Source organism: Podarcis tiliguerta (assembly GCF_965153285.1).
Source record: "Podarcis tiliguerta genome assembly, chromosome: 1".
Lineage (NCBI taxonomy): Eukaryota > Metazoa > Chordata > Lepidosauria > Squamata > Lacertidae > Podarcis > Podarcis tiliguerta.
In genome coordinates, this window is record NC_139534.1 from 130,574,134 (window position 1) to 130,590,425 (window position 16,292).

Here is a 16,292-nt window from a genome sequence, read left to right on the forward strand (position 1 = left end):
CAGCTGCCGTCTAAGACAGCTCTGGCTTCTAAATGATGAAGTGTGATATCTGAAAGAGTGCCACCCTTTAGATTGGCTTCCAAGGTGGCTCCTATAAAAATCCAACAACAAAATATAATCCAAACAAACAAAACTATTAATTTTTTTTAATGTTCTTTTGTAAAATAAAAACAAGAGTGAGCTTTAACTCCACCTGTCCAATAAATCACTTTAGAAAATGGATCAGATTTTTAAAAATCGATTTAAATCTTCACTGGCCTGAACTGTGGAATATCCTCTCTTGAAAAATACTCCATCCCACTAACCAGATGCTGTTAGCAGGATTTCTTGAAACACATGCAAACAAAAGGCAAGCTCCAACGTTGCACTTAAAAATCTAGGCAGCAGGCGGATATTCAACAGGGGAAGCTTTCGTCCTTCCTGCTGCCCTCCGTCTGCCTAAAAAGCCTTTGAACAAAACCGTTTTGTTTAGAGCAATCACTCTTTCCCCCAAACCCATTATTGTAACCAATGGTTTTTATGGTTGGCAAAATAAAAAGTTTGAACTGGCCCCTAATCCAGCCCTCCGCCTCCCTCTACACGTTACAAGTCTATGGCGCCGTCCTCCTCAGCGTCCCTTTCCTTCCTCGCAAGCCTACTCCACCTCTCGCCTCTATTCGCCGGGGCGTCTGTCAGTCAACGTCTTCGGCTCCTCCTTCCCGATCGCTTCCCCTCCTCTCTTTAAGTCGCGCCCATTCTCTCCTCCGGCTCGCCCCGCCCACTCGGCTCGGCACGAGCACCGATTGGCCACCGCAGGCTTATAGCCCCGCCCACTCCAGCCTCTGCTGCGCAGGCGCGCTCAGCCTCTCGGCGTCTTCTTCGCAGCGACTGAGGCGCTTCTCGCTGAGGCGGCGGCGGCGGCGGCGGCAACCGAGCCGGGCAGACTTGCTCTCCCGAGGCGCGGCGCCATGTTCCGGCGGAAGCTGTCAGCGCTTGACTACCACAACCCGGCCGGGTTCAACTGCCGAGGTGAGGCGGCTAGGCCGAAACTCTCGTCGGCGCCTTTCCTCGCCGTCGTGGCCGGCGGCTCGCCCCGCAGCGCGCATGCGTGCGCACGTGGTCCCCTTAGCGCCGCCCCGTGGCCGTCTAGGCCACGCCCCTTGGCGCCTTTGGTCTTCTTCCTCTCCCCCTGCTCCCATCCCAGCTCGGTTCACACGTTACTTTGACTCGCGTGTGCTGTGCTCAATTCACGCACATTAAATTTATTTATAAATAAATAAATAAATAAATTTTATTTATCCCCAGCCACTCTGGGCGGCTTCCAAGAAAACACTAAAATACAATAACCTATTAAACATTAAAAGCTTCCCTGAGCAGGGCTGCCTTCAGATGTCTTCTAAAAGTTTGGTAGTTGTTGTTCTCTTTGACATCTGCTGGGAGGGCGTTGCACAGGGCGGGTGCCACCACCGAGAAGGCCCTCTGCCTGGTTCCTTGTAACTTGGCTTCTCGCAGGGAGGGAACCGCCAGAAGGCCCTCGGAGCTGGACCTCAGAACGATGGGGGTGGAGACGCTCCTTCAGGTATACTGGACCTTTGAGGCCGTTTAGGGCTTTCAAGGTCAGCGCCAACACTTTGAATTGTGCTCAGAAACGTACTGGGAGCCAATGTAGGTCTTTCAAGACCGGTGTTATATGGTCTCGGCGGCCGCTCCCAGTCACCAGTCTAGCTGCCGCATTCTGGATTAGTTGTAGTTTCCGGGTCACCTTCAAAGGTAGCCCCATGTAGAGCGCATGGCAGTGGTGCAAGCGGGAGATAACCAGAGCATGCAACACTCTGGTGAGACAGTCTGCGGGCAGGGAGGGCCTCATCCTGCGTACCAGATGGAGCTGGTAGACAGCTGCCCTGGACAATTATTATTATTATTATTATGCACCTAATTTATTATTAATGTTGCAATACATATATTAAATCTTTACATATTGATACATATACATTATAGTCATAAATTCATATTTTCACATTTCATTATGCACCATCATTTATCCATTTCTTATTTCTTACCCTGTTTCTTCCCTCCACCAGTGTGTGACTTCCTTGTTATTATTTTGTAACTTTATTATTGAGATTGTAATTTTGTATCTTAATAAATAAATATTCAATCTTATATATCTGCTTAGCTTAACTTAACTTCCCTGTGTGGTGCGCTCAGTGGTCAGTCGAGGGAAGTGCTCTGATACAGTTGTTTATTATTATTATTATTATTATTATTATTGCTATTGGGTGGTGCATGCTATAATTATACTATTGGAATGTGGGTTTTTTGTATGTTGTCATATTTGCTATTGTTTTGTTAGGTTATGAAATTGTTGCTGTGTTATTTTGCTATGATATGAAATTGTTTTTGTAGTGTTTGTTTGAAATGCATCCCTGTTTCTTTGTTGTAAGCCAATTTGAACTTGTTTTTTGGGTTGAAATAAATATGAATGAATGAAATGAAATACATTTTCATTTAATGTGTTCAAGGGTCTTCTGGTACATCCTCTGTTAGTCTGCTTTGTTTTCCTTATGCAGTTTACCCTTCAGCCCAGAGCTTTCCAAACTGTGTGTTGCAACATGTTAGGTTTGTCAGCTGCTGTGCGTAGGGGTGTCACGCAAACACTCCCTGCTTTCCTGGAAAGGGGTTAGTTTAATCTCCGGTTTGCTAATAAAACTAAATTACAAATTGATGCTTGTCTAAAAAGTGTGTCACCGACATGAAACGTTTGGAAAGCTCTGTAGTGGCATAAATCCTTTGGTGGATTCAATGACTTGGGATAGACTTTGACATAATCAATGTGACTTTATTAATCTGTTATCACAGATGAAACTGAATTTCGAAACTTTATTGTTTGGCTTGAAGACCAGAAAATCAGACACTACAAAATTGAAGACAGAGGGAATCTGAGAAACATCCACAATGCTGCAGAATGGACAAAGTCCTTTGAAAAGGTAAACCTTAGTTGATGCTAACAGTTATTATTTCCTGGAAATGCTAATCAGTGTGATCTGTCAGTGGCAACTCCTGCCCCAAGACCCTTTACTGTCAACAATGTCACATGACCATGTTTGTGCTTCTGCATTCCTTTGCTTTCTTGCAGAGGCAGAATGCCCAATTCATCATTTCTTTGAGAACATAAGCAGAGCTGTGCTGGATCAGGCAAAAGGGACCATCTAGACCAGCCTTTTTCAACCTGTAGGCCCCCAGGTGTTTGTTGAACTACAACTCCCATCACCCCTAGCTAGCAAGGCCAGAGCTCAGGGATGATGGGAGTTGTAGCCCAACAACATCTGGGGACCTACAGGTTGAGAACCGCTGATCTAGACCATGGGAAGACAAACGAAGGGCCGGGCCAATCGCCTTCTAAATCCGGCCCGTGGACAGTCTAGGTATCAGCGTGTTTTTTACATGAGTAGAATGTGTGCTTTTATTTAAAATGCATCTCCGGGTTATTTGTGGGGCATAGGAATTCGTTCATTCCACACACACACACACCCAGAAAATATAGTCCGGCCCCCCACAAGGTCTGAGGGTCAGTGGACCGGCCCCCTGCTGAAAAAGTTTGCTGACCCCTGAAGACAGCATCACTGTGGCCAGACAGGTACCCCAATTGGAAACCCAAAAGCAGGACCCAAATGCAAGACCACCCTCCCCTCCAGCAGTTCCCAGCAGCTGATATTCAGAAGCATTTATTGCCTCTGACAACAGGTGTAGAACATACCCATCATGGCTTGTAGCCATTGAGAGCCTTTTCCTTTATCTGTGTTAGATTTATATCCCACCTTTCTTCCACAATGAAGTTCAAGGTGGCACAGATGAGGTTCCCAAGTGATCTCCCATTCTGGCATGCCCAAGGCGAGGGTGTGCTTTTGTATGCAGTTTGTGTGTTGAGCCCTTACAAACTAATAAATGTTAGGTTTACCCAGGCGAGGAGGAGCAGCAGCAGCAGCAATTTTCTATTTCTGCCCTCCTCCTCAATTCCTTAGTGTTACCCTCTAGGTCAAGATGCCCGTTGCCTGGCAAGCTGCTCTCCCAGACAAACCTGCAGTGTTTGTTAATTTCTTATGAATCATTGAAGGTTCTTAGTTCAATCTTCTTCTTGTTTTTCACAGTACCTTAAAGATGTGAATTGTCCCTTCAACATCCAAGAGCGACAAGAAACAATTGACTGGCTTTTGGGACTGGCAGTTAGGCTTGAGTATGGGGACAACGGTATGTTTGACTTTTCACTCTCCCTTGTCTTCAAAGGCAGTATAGATCCCTTTCCTTTGCAGTTCTGTTTTTCAAGCTGAGCCAGAAAGAGGCCAGAAAGCATGTGCCAATTAACACTGTAATTTACTCTTAATTTGTGGCTGTAGTTTTTTAAGGTGCATAAAGGGAATACTCCTTTATTTCATTCCAAGGCTGGAGTCTTTAAAAGGGCAGCACCTTGCCTCAGAGTGAGTGTCGTTGATCTCAATAAAACGTGCCTTAGGGAGAAATGCCCAGGATTGTGCTGTAACTCTTCTGTTACGGCTTAAGCTTTATTTCTTACTTTCTCAGTTGCCCGAACAGTGTTGAATCTCGTGCCATTGCTGCAAGAGGTGTAGAGTGAAGGGAGCTCACACAAGGCAACATTAAAAGATAGAGGAGTCTGAATGCAGAGAGACTTCACATGTCTATATCGCTTGGAAGTTAGCAGGATTCAGTCACTAGGATCAGTGAGGCCACGGAAGCTAGAGGCTCAAGCACACCCAAACTTTTCCAGTTCAGAATAAGTCTGTCGTGTAAGGCTGTAATCTTGAACAAATCAATTTGGAAGCCACCTGAGTTCTGTCATCAGCAGTGGGACATTGGCTTGAGAGAAGTGGGCTTGAGAGTCCAGAGATTTTTGACTCACAGTTTTGCCCTTGATTATCCGCAAGCCTGAGTTTTCTATCACACTCAGTTACTACATGTGACAGACACTCAGGACTGGGAGCCTGGCTTTCTGTCAAATAGCTGCAAGGGGGGAAACATTAACTCTTTCCCTGCCCCCAATAGCTTTTTCTCTGAAACCACCACCCCAGCTATTGCTGTTGGGTTTTTTTTTAACCTGGCCAGCCCATGGAATCCAAGGTTTGCAAGGAACAGCAAGCAGAGTAAAGTTTTAAGGACACATAAATACCCTTTGCCTGCCTGCCAGTTCTCCACTTTGCCAATTTGCAACTCTTCGCTGATACCCCCATCGGGTTCTTTGCCAAATGTATAGTTTTGGCCTCACGTTTTCCTGCATTTGGGCAGTGCTTCTCGGTTTCCCGCATTGTTCAGAAAATCTGTTGTTTTCTTTCCATGTTCAGCTGCTACTTAAGTGTCATCATTTTTATTAGCAATTGACAAGCTTCTGACGCGAAGGCTGCGGGCATCTTGGACAGCTGCTGCCGTTCTGTGCACAAGCTGTTCTCGCGGAGAAGAATAGTTCAGTGCCTGTTTCCTTTGTTGGCCTGGGGCTGCTTCCTTTCATTTTTAGCTCATCCATAGTCCTCTAAAACCCCTTTGTCACTCACGGGCCAGAACGGCTTTTGTTTCAACAGCTGACAAGTATAAGGACTCCACGCCTGAGGGGGCTAAGAACACAGACAATGCATCTAAAAATGCAGAACCCCTCATCAACCTGGATGGTGAGTGAAAAAGCCACCGTATTTCATGCCATGAAACAGGAACAGTGTCTCCAGGGCCACATTCCCTTGGGGGGTGGTAATCTTTCAGGAGTTGCATGCAGGCAGTGGGTGGGACTGAAGCCAGCGGTGGGAGGGTCCAGGGCCAAAAGTGGGCGGGACCATCCTTTCTCCCCACACACCTTCCCCAGGCTGCCAGGAAAGGGATAAATCACTTTCCCCAAAAAGTCTGAACACCAGAAGATCCCCTCCCTGCCAATTCCTTCAATTGCTCCATCCATCTCCGCTTTCTTCCGGGCTTCCCCCACCTGCGTGAAAGTAGACTTAGGAGCCACAGGTTCCCCCCTCTTGCTGTCAAAGGTGGCACCTGGATTAAGCAATTCCAAAGAGAAATTCATGCTGTTACTATTTTCGAGGGGAATCAGCTTGTGTGTCTGTGTGCTTTTCCACAGTAAACAACCCTGACTTTAAGGCTGGTGTGATGGCTTTGGCGAACCTCCTTCAGATCCAGCGTCATGATGACTATTTGGTGATGCTCAAGGTTAGCTCATTAGCAGCCTGTTCTTTCTTCATAAATACAAACCGCAGTAGATTAAAAGTGGTTTTTTAAATGGTTTGAACAAGCATGCTGACCACTCCCCTTCCGCAAAAAAAGCTGCTAAATGTGTTAATTTTTCTATTTTAATTGGTAGCCTAGAATGAGTTTGGGGTGAGAGGTTTCGAAGAGGAAGGAGACTTGTAGGGCATATTGTCCAGCCTCTGTCCTTCACCCTTCACAAATCACTAATGCTTTCAAAAGTCCTCTCTTTACCTACTCCTGCAGACCTTTCAGTGGCAGGATAATTACTTATTCCAATTACCAGCTGCACTTAAAGCTAGGAAACCATTCCTAATGTTGATCTTCACGCTACCATCCTGTCATTGAAAGGGGTGCTTTAACATATATTAAAATAATCTTCCTGCCACAAGAGCAGTTCATCTAAGAGAGAGCTTCAGAAGTTTCCCAGGTAACTGACTCCTGAGTTGTGCATCTCAGTCCAGAGTGTGTTTACTCACAAGTAAGCCCTGCCAGCTTCATTCTGTGGGACTTACTCGGGAGTAAATGTGCTGTGGCTCGGCTCCTGCTTCAGCTAAATCTAGGTTTGCTGTGAGGTGGGTGGCCCTTTCATTGAGGCTCCTGGCCTCTTTGCCTTTTAAAGGTAAAGGTAAAGGGACCCCTGACTATTAGGTCCAGTCGTGACCGACTCTGGGGTTGAGGTGCTCATCTCGCTTTATTGGCCAAGGGAACCGGCGTACAGCTTCTGGGTCATGTGGCCAGCATGACTAAGCCGCTTCTGTCAAACCAGTGCTCCGCACGGAAACGCCGTTTACCTTCCCGCCGGAGGGGTACCTATTTATCTACTTTGCACTTTGACGTGCTTTCGAACTGCTAGGTTGGCAGGAGCAGGGACCGAGCAAAGGGAGCTCACCCCGTTGTGGGGATGCGAACCGCTGACTTTTTGATCGGCAAGTCCTAGGCTCTGTGGTTTAACCCACAGCGCCACCCGTGTCCCTTTACTGAGGCACAAATAGTAAAGACCCCCTGGAAGAACTTTGGTAGCCTTGGAAACAAGCACGGTGGTTGTTTGTGCTATGGCCGCAATTTCTCTGCTAATATTTGGTGCTGCCTTTTCCCCAGGGAAAGAGATAAAAGCAAAACTGAGCTTGTTGACCATGTCAGAAGACTGGGCACAGGCAGAAGTAACTGATGACCAGAAGTTCTCCTTTCTGGCATCGGTTCTTTAAAATCCATCTTTGTTGCAACGGCAGACTTTGAAATGCAGCCAAGGTCCCAGGGTTTGTGCAGGGTGTCCGAGTCAGCACAAAACAAAAGGAGTTTGTAAGAATTCCAAGCCCATCTTTAGCCATGTGATAGTTGTGATTTATGCCTGTGGGACCTGCATGGGTGATGTACCCAGCGCCTCCACAGTCGTTCAATTATCCATTCACACTTGGGTGGAGGCCTAGCCTATATGGCCAACCTAAATATTTATATGTAGATAATGTGTGTTTAAATCCTAGAGGTTGCTTTGTTTAGGGGAAAGCAGTTCTGGGAGAGTAGTTTAGAGCAGAGAAGAGGCCAAATAGTGGCATTCCTGACATTTTTTCCACACTCTAAATCATCCCTCTGCAAGCTGGTTTTCCCTCTGTAGGTTCTAGGTACCTGTGGAAATACAGCTGCTTGGTCACTCACAGTCACCTCAACCATGAACAAATGCTGTCGTCGGGATTTTTTACAATGCATGTTTACTGTTTGTGACATCTTGTTTGGCCTGAGAGGCAGCAGCTTAAGGGGCAAGAGCTTTTGTGCCTGAAAAATCTCACCCGTTATTTCCTCACTCCCACCTCTGCTCTCAGGAGCTACTGCAGAATCAAATACAGTGGTGCCTCGCAAGACGAAATTAATCCGTTCAGTGAGTCTCTGAGTCTCTTCGTCTAGCGGTTTTTTCGTCTTGCGAAGCAACCCTATTAGCGGATTAGCGGATTAGCGGTTTAGTGGCTATTAGCTGCTATTAAAGGCTTAAGGGATTAGAGGATTAGCTGCTAAAAGGCTATTAGCAGCTTAGCGCCTTAGAAAAAGGGGGTGGGGAGCGAAAAAAAATCTCAAGAATCGCAATACATTTTCGTCTTGCGAAGCAAGCCCATAGAGAAATTCGTCCTGCGAAGCTCATTGAAAAACGGAAAACCCTTTCGTCTAGCGGGTTTTCCGTCTTGCGAGGCATTCGTCTTGCGGGGCACCACTGTATGGCCAAGTGGAGGAAAAGAAAAGGGAATGTATTCAAATACTAGAGTCAGTTGAAATAAAACTTGGCCACCTCTTAGGAAGGCACAATCTTGGAAGACACCGCTGAATTTTTTGGGGGGTGTAAGTTCTTCACAGTAAGGATCTCCCTCGCCCCTTCCAGTTTAGGCACCATATGCCCTGATCTCATTGCATCATTTGCCACCGTATGTCATGCTGGCTTCTGTAAGCTCTTCCAGATCATCCTGGGCCAGAGGGATCCCCCAGCACTTACATGGGCTTTCGCCTTCTTTTTCCTTCCCAGGCAATTCGCATCTTGGTTCAGGAGCGTTTGAGTCAGGAGGCTGTCGCCAAGGCAAATCAGTCCAAAGAGGTATGTCTAACTCTCTGTCTCTGTACAGCCGGTGAACCCTTCGCCTCAATTACGGCCACTTTCAATGCCTTGAAATCCCTCTGCGTTAATAAAGCTGGCAGGGTCTGAAACCAGCAACAGCCCAGGCGATCCTGCGCAGAAAGAATGCAGAGAGAAGGCCGCCTTTCAGAAGTAGACACATTACATGACAGTTACCTTAAATGAAAAGCACCTCTCTTCAGAGTGGTGCCTTCTACACCTAAACATAGTAAAGGTAAAGGGACCCCTGACCATTAGGTCCAGTCGTGACCGACTCTGGGGTTGCGGCGCTCCTCGCTTTACTGGCCGAGGGAACCGGCGTACAGTTTCTGGGTCATGTGGCCAGCATGGCTAAGCCGCTTCTGGCGAACCAGAGCAGTGCACGGAAACGCCGTTTACCTTCCCGCTGGAGTGGTACCTATTTATCTACTGACACTTTTGATGTGCTTTCGAACTGCTAGGTTGGCAGGAGCAGGGACTGAGCAACGGGAGCTCACCCCTCACGGGGATTTGAACTGCCGACCTTCTGGTTGGCAAGTCCTAGGCTCTGTGGTTTAACCCACAGCGCCACCCGCGTCCACACCTATACATAGTTGGTGTGAATGAGCTAAAAGCACTCAGAAACTCCTGTGGCACATGCTGCTTTTAGCAGCTCATGGATTTGCATAGGAGTGCCATGGGCACAGCTCCTCTCCAGAGCTGTGGAGCTAAATAAATGCCGTATTTTTCCATGTATAAGACTAGGTTTCCCTCCCTAAAAAATAATGTCAAAAATTAGGGGGCGTCTTATACTCTGGGCCATCTCCCCCCATTTTCTTAAATCTGAGTCACCCAAAATAGGGAGCATCTTATACGCGGCGTCTTACAGATGGGGAAATATGGTAGTTCTGTAATTGAACACAAGGATTGCTGGAATTAATGCATCCATGAAAATAGTCAGACCAGGGGCGCAGCAGGCAGTCCACAGCGGAGTGCATTCAGAGAGGCAAGAGTCACACTGTGTTCTGCTGTTTTAACATCTCTTACTGAGATCAGCCGCTGGCAGAGTAGGTGGAGGTCAGCTGATAAAATTCTTCCTAGGCAACTCAGTGGCTGCTGAGCAGCTGGCTGCGCTCAGAGACCACATTGCCGATTAATCTCGCTTGACAGGTTCCCTCGTGGCAACCTGCCCTGTGCGAGAATAATGCCAGAGCCCTTCTCTTGTCTCCTGCCTGAGACCACCAGACCCATGATCCTTGGGTGGTAGCAGCGAAGGCGATGAGCCCGATGCAGTAGATTAGCTGGAAATTAGCTGATAAAGGGGAACCGGTTTTAATTGGGGAAGATGTTGGGTTGTTTGCTTCTTGCTATGGCACTTGTAACAAGTAGGGGTACGTACGTGTGGTGTTTTGACTTGCAAGTCCTGTCTAGCTTCCGTATCTTAAAAGCTGCGGGGGAAATCACAAATCACCTCTCAGCTCCAGCTTGCAGACTTCCAACAGGCATCTGTGAGAATAGGCCATTGGACTTGATGGACCTTTAGATTTGATTCTGTAGGCTTGCCTTGTGTTCTTAAAAGACCTGGAATCATCAAACAGCCCCTTTGTGGAATAAATTAATTTAAACTTCTAAGCGTCTTCCTTTCCAAGGGCCTTCGCTTCTGAGGCCACAATCCTGCCCACCACATGTTGGGAGAGTTGCTCGGTTGAAATCTTTGGAAGCAGAAGTGAGGAAATGCTGGTCATCAGAGTACAATGGTACCTCTGGTTACATACACTTCAGGTTACATACGCTTCAGGTTACAGACTCCGCTAACCCAGAAATAGTACCTCGGGTTAAAAACTTTGCTTCAGGATGAGAACAGAAATCATGCGGCAGCGGGAGGCCCCATTAGCTAAAGTGGTGCTTCAGGTTAAGAACAGTTTCAGGTTAAGAACGGACCTCCGGAACGAATTAAGTACTTAACCCGAGGTACCACTGTAGGTAGCAACTGGAGCGTCTTATTTTAGGATTTGCAGGACTTGAGTTGAGTAAATGGAATCAACAGCACTGATGACTTGGATAGATTCAGTTGTTGAAGAGAAGGCATAACAATTTTCTCCCTTTTCTTTCCCCAAGGGCTTGCCTGTCACCTTGGACAAGCACATTCTTGGCTTTGACACAGGAGGTAAGAGAGTGCGCTTCAATAGAGCAAATGTTCTTTTGGGGAGGGGGGGTTCTGTGCACATCCTTTGAAGAGACCATGGTTTGCATGCTTGGCAAGTTTGGATGCATGATCATCATGTTGTGTGTAAGATTGTCACAAAGCATGTCACACTTTCCTCTTGCCCTGCTGCGAACAGGATTTGTATTTTAATCAGTGTCCTGCTGTTACCAAGAACTGTTAGGGAGCATTGAGTCGCCAGCCTGCTCTCATCCTTACATACTTGGGAGAAAATATTCTCTCCGTGAGAGTAACTTACTAAAACTATTTGAATTAAATTAGTGGAGAGAACGCTTCAAGGAGGGCGTAATCCATAGTCCTGGGTCAGGGCTAGCCCTCCTTTGGAGGCACAGAACACCTGGGAAAAGGGTAGTTTATGGGGGAAATAGGAACCCAAGGGAACGGAAGCATATTTCCTGTTTCTTTTCCCCCCATCCTGCCCAAGGCAGGGCAAGTTGAAGACCTCTCTAATCAGTGTTGGATTTGTGATGGCATCTCACCCCGATTTAGGGAGAAGGGAGCTCAGGAAGAGCTAGTTCCAGAAAGGAGTGAGTGTGATGCCCTTCTCTCTCCCGCTTTTAAAGCCAGTGTTGGATCAGTGCCCATCCCAGATCCTCAAATGCATGGGAACTCTGTAAGGAGATGCCACTATGTTCACCTGCAACTGGTGGAGAAACACTGGCCTAGAGAGGCGTGTTCACAAGCCAGAGTTCAGCCCCTGAGATTTTACTCGCCTTCTTGGTATGGGATGCTGCGCTGGCGCTCTGCCCGTCTTTTGGGAGCTGGGCACCAGGGGGTATGGGGCCTTTGCTAGCCAAAGAAGACCTGCAGTCCATCCAGGTGTGTCTTTCCATTATCACCCAGCCTCAAGCTGGCAACCTAGCCAGATGGGCAGGGAATAAGTATTTAAACTATTATTATTATCCTTGCTTTAGTTCACTCTGGTGCTCTGTGGCAGTGCTACCATTTGTGGACATCCAGCTTAGCATGGAAGGGTACTTCTTAACACAGCACTAATTAAATTATGGAAGAGGTAGAGATGGTCAAAGTTGGAGGACTTTAAAAGAATAAGGCTGTCAATGGTTGGGTTCCCTCTACTGTCGGAGGCACCATTCCTCTGAATAAGGAGGTTTTTAATGTCTGATGTTTTATCACTTTATTATTATTAGGGGACGCGGGTGGCGCTGTGGGTTAAACCACAGAGCCTAGGACTTGCCGATCAGAAGGTCGGTGGTTTGAATCCCTGCGACGGGGTGAGCTCCCGTTACTCAGTCCCGGCTCCTGCCAACCTAGCAGTTCGAAAGCACATCAAAGTGCAAGTAGATAAATAGGTACCGCTCCAGCGGGAAGGTAAACAGCGTTTCCGTGCGCTGCTCTGGTTCGCCAGAAGCGGCTTAGTCATGCTGCCCACATGACCCGGAAGCTGTACGTCGGCTCCCTTGGCCAATAAAGCGAGATAAGAGCTGCAACCCCAGAGTTGGCCACGACTGGACCTAATGGTCAAGGATCCCTTTACCTTTACCTATTATTATTATTATTACTATTATTATTATTCTTCTGCTGAGAGCTGCCCAGAGTGGTTGGGGAAACCCAGCCAGATGGGCAGGGTCTAAATAATAAATTATGATGATGATGAGTATCAGTGGCTGGGAATAACAGTGGGGAGAGCATTATTGCACTCACGTCCTGCTTGCGAGCTTCCCATTGGGGCACCTGCTTGGCCACTGTGAGAACAGGATTCGGCCCTAGACTGGCCTTTGATTAGATCCAGAAGCAAAACTCTTCTTAATGTCCTTGTCTGTAAGGCTCTCCCATATCGGTCTTTACAGCCACAGCAAGTTCTGTAACCTTCCCGCAATTTGCCTTCACCCCCAAAGGTGCCGCCGTCCATTGTCTCCCAAGAGAGACGGCTGCAAGGGCTGACTTCAGGGTTGCTTCAGCTGCTCTTGGCCTGAGGCATCATCAAGCCCCCTTGTCTTGTAGAAGAAAGAAAGAAAGTTTCAGGGCAGCTGACTGAGCTTAAGCACTTAGGGCTCAGCTCCAAAAGCAATGGCGACCTAAAGCTTGATCAGCCCTTTCCTTTTCCTCTTCCCTTCCACCCCAGATGCCGTTCTCAACGAAGCCGCCCAGATCCTCCGCCTCCTGCATATAGAAGAGCTCCGGGAGCTGCAGACGAAGATCAACGAAGCCATCGTAGCGGTCCAGGCGATTATTGCTGATCCAAAAACTGACCACAGACTGGGCAAGGTGGGGAGATGAGCAAGCAGGCAGGTTCCTGGCTCTCCAGCTGCTGCTGCTGCTGCTGGCCTCGCCCTTAGGGGAACTCCTCCAAGCTGAACCTCGCATGCAGTTGAGAAAAAAAAGGATACGGCTGCCATGTTTGGAAAGAAAACAAGGGCAGCTGCCAGCACATCCGCTCCATATCATTTTTTTCTTTACGTGAATAAAAGCTTGGATTAAACCGATCCAAACCGTCATCCTTTAGTGGTGCGAGGCTGCCAAGGACAACAGGAGCTGCCGCAGTCCCTCCGCTTTGAGGGAGTGTGCTCAGAGAGCGTATTGCATGGGATAAGTGATGCTCTGAATTTCCAGGGCCTCCACCTCAAATGTGGAGTGTTCCTTTTACATCCCCCCCGCATTTCATTGTGCTGTGAGCGGGAGAAGCTCCCGGTAGTCGTGTCAAAAACAAAAAGCCTTGAAACTGCCCAGGAAAATTTAGAAAATTTATTATTTTTATTATTATTAAATTCATGGAGTAGCCTAGAAAAGACCAGAAGTTTCAGTCAGGTGTTGGCACATACACCTCACTCGCGCAGAGCCCTTGGGGGGGGGGTAAATTTGAGCCAGTTCATTCTAGCATATTCTCATATAAATACTAAAAACAGTCAGAAGAGGCGAGAGGTGGACGTGGGCATTGGATTTTGCAAAATACCCTTAGCAGCTTTGCATGGCTCCTAAACTACTTCCACCTTTCTCGTACAACCAGAGCTTTTTAAAAAAACAACATGGACTTCTTAAGGCACTTTTGCAGAAGCCATTCCCGCACATACAGATCGAGTCCCTATACAGATTGCTGCCACGCCACCCGTTTAAAAGCAGAGAGTCTCTTGTGTTTTCTAATAAAATAACAATAGAGTAAGGATAAATGTATATGTTCATAATTATTATTTTTTACAAAGTTGCTCCCATCAGCAAAAGGGTATAGCACCATTTCATCTTGGCAATACATAAAAAAAAATGTTTCCATTTTAAAAAAAATACAGTAGTAAAAAGATTTGAGGTATAACTTAAAAAATACTGGATAATTTTGCTCTAAGTTAAACCGCTTAATTCCCTTCAGTACATATTGCTGGTTGTCTTCATGTAGTTGGGAGAGGGGTCTTTTGCACTCTGTACAATAATATCTTCTCAGTGGGAGTCTCCTTCCAGCTGCCACAACGGAACTCTTCCCCCCCACTCCCCGGCCCTTTCTTCTGCCCCAAGTACCAGTAGCTTATTTTCTTCCTGCAAAAAGAGAAGCAGCAAGGGTTAATTTGAAGGAAGACAGTTCTTAAGGTAAAGAAGATGCACATTCCTTCCTGTCCCTCCCAGCTGTGTGTGTGTGTGTGGAGTTCATAGGTGGTGATATGCCTCTCTGATGGCCAAAAAACCATCTTTTCTCTGCCAAATAAAAAGACATAAGTTGACGCACTTCTGAGGAGGCCCAAAGGTTCTGCGAAAAACATCCTGCCCTTGCAGGGTTTTTATAACTTGTTGCAAGGCCCCAGTTTTGTCACCGTTTTAGTTTTTAGCTGGATCTTTCTTTTCACTCACTGCCCAGTCAGGAATCCTATCGATGTCCTGAGGTCACAGCACATTTCTGCTAGGAATCCCACAGTGCATATCTGCTAGGAATTAATCAGATGTAGAGGACGTGGGTGGCGCTGTGGGTTAAACCACAGAGCCTAGGATTTGCCAGTCAGAAGGTCGGCGGTTCAAATTCCCGCCACAGGGTGAGCTCCCGTTGCTCTGTCCCTGCTCCTGCCAACCTAGCAGTTTGAAAGCACGTCAAAGTGCCAGTAGATAAATAGGTACCGCTCCGGCGGGAAGGTAAACGGCGTTTCCATGCGCTGCTCTGGTTCGCCAGAAGCGGCTTAGTCCTGCTGGCCACATGACCTGGAAGCTGTACGCCGGCTCCCTCAGCCAATAAAGCGAGATGAGCGCCGCAACCCCAGAGTCGGTCACGACCTAATGGTCAGGGGTCGCTTGACCTTTTTAGAGGTAAATTGCCCTCAGTCCCGATAGGTAGACAGAGACAAGGATTCTACAGTGATGTTTCATTTGCCATGGCTGTTTCCTATTCTACTGCACGGTGATGTCAGCAGCAAGAACAGTTTTGCAACAGCCCTGAGAAAAATCACTAAAAAGAAGAAGAATTTTCCCAGGGAGCAGAAAATACTTGTGGTTAAGCAACATACATTTCTGGCAAAACCCCAGATCTTACCTCCTGGGCAGTATGGGTGAACGGCGGTTATTCCATAGAGATGAGTTCGCTGTTCTGGAAGATATTCACCTGTAAAAGCACCACTGTCTTTGTTCACAGCTATGACGCCATCCCTGAGCAGAAAATTGGGGAGGGAAAATGGTTTTCATCCAGTGTAACATCGTTCCTTCAAGACCAGTGGCTAGCTGGCCTATGCCAAAGTGTGAAAAGTCAACAGATTAAGAGGCACAATGATCAAAAATGACCCCAGCTAATGCATAGAATCATAGAATAGAATCATAGAATTATAGAGTTGGAAGAGACCACAAGGGCCATCGAGTCCAACCCCCTGCCAAGCAGGAAACACCATCAGAGCACTCCTGACATGGTTGTCAAGCCTCTGCTTAAAGACCTCCAAAGAAGGAGACTCCACCACACTCCTTGGCAGCAAATCCCACTGTCAAACAGCTCTTACTGTCAGGAAGTTCTTCCTAATGTTTAGGTGGAATCTTCTTTCTTGTAGTTTGGATCCATTGCTCCGTGTCCGCTTCTCTGGAGCAGCAGAAAACAACCTTTCTCCCTCCTCTAGGTGACATCCTTTTATATATTTGAACATGGCTATCATATCACCCCTTAACCTCCTCTTCTCCAGGCTAAACATGCCCAGCTCCCTTAGCCGTTCCTCATAAGGCATCGTTTCCAGGCCTTTGACCATTTTGGTTGCCCTCCTCTGGACACGTTCCAGTTTGTCAGTGTCCTTCTTGAACTGTGGTGCCCAGAACTGGACACAGTACTCCTTTAAAATGTTGTGAGTGGTCGGTGTT

The 16,292-nt window shown here is 47.2% G+C and overlaps 2 protein-coding genes and 1 long non-coding RNA gene across 3 annotated transcripts in view; 2 read left to right on the forward strand and 1 right to left on the reverse strand.

Annotated features, from left to right (window-relative positions):
• Nucleotides 1–16,292, forward strand: part of LOC310677739 — a 304,619-nt gene that overhangs the window by 47,113 nt on the left and 241,214 nt on the right. The window lies entirely within an intron of this gene.
• On the forward strand, nt 817–13,471 carry RTRAF (RNA transcription, translation and transport factor). The gene is made up of 8 exons (XM_083440092.1): nt 817–1,008; nt 2,839–2,966; nt 4,128–4,227; nt 5,568–5,654; nt 6,104–6,192; nt 8,738–8,806; nt 10,922–10,970; nt 13,111–13,471. The coding sequence occupies exons 1-8, from the start codon at nt 948–950 to the stop codon at nt 13,263–13,265; spliced, it is 738 nt and encodes a 245-aa protein (XP_083296218.1). The 5' UTR covers nt 817–947; the 3' UTR covers nt 13,266–13,471.
• The window catches only part of NID2 (nidogen 2), an 88,123-nt gene continuing 85,546 nt past the window's right edge, over nt 13,716–16,292 (reverse strand). The window contains exons 20-21 of the mRNA XM_083433698.1: nt 15,490–15,602; nt 13,716–14,510 (exon numbers count right to left, since the gene is read on the reverse strand). Of these exons, the coding sequence (XP_083289824.1) occupies nt 14,500–14,510; nt 15,490–15,602 (124 nt within the window). The 3' untranslated portion in view covers nt 13,716–14,499. The remainder of the gene's footprint in view (nt 14,511–15,489; nt 15,603–16,292) is intronic.

Bases quoted from the DNA above. Each gene is read 5' to 3' on its own strand.
- RTRAF (XM_083440092.1), top strand. From the start codon at position 948: ATGTTCCGGCGGAAGCTGTCAGCGCTTGACTACCACAACCCGGCCGGG. The intron at 1,009-2,838 runs GTGAGGCGGCTA...CTGTTATCACAG, and splicing joins GGCCGGGTTCAACTGCCGAG to ATGAAACTGAATTTCGAAAC. The intron at 6,193-8,737 runs GTTAGCTCATTA...TTTCCTTCCCAG, and splicing joins ACTATTTGGTGATGCTCAAG to GCAATTCGCATCTTGGTTCA.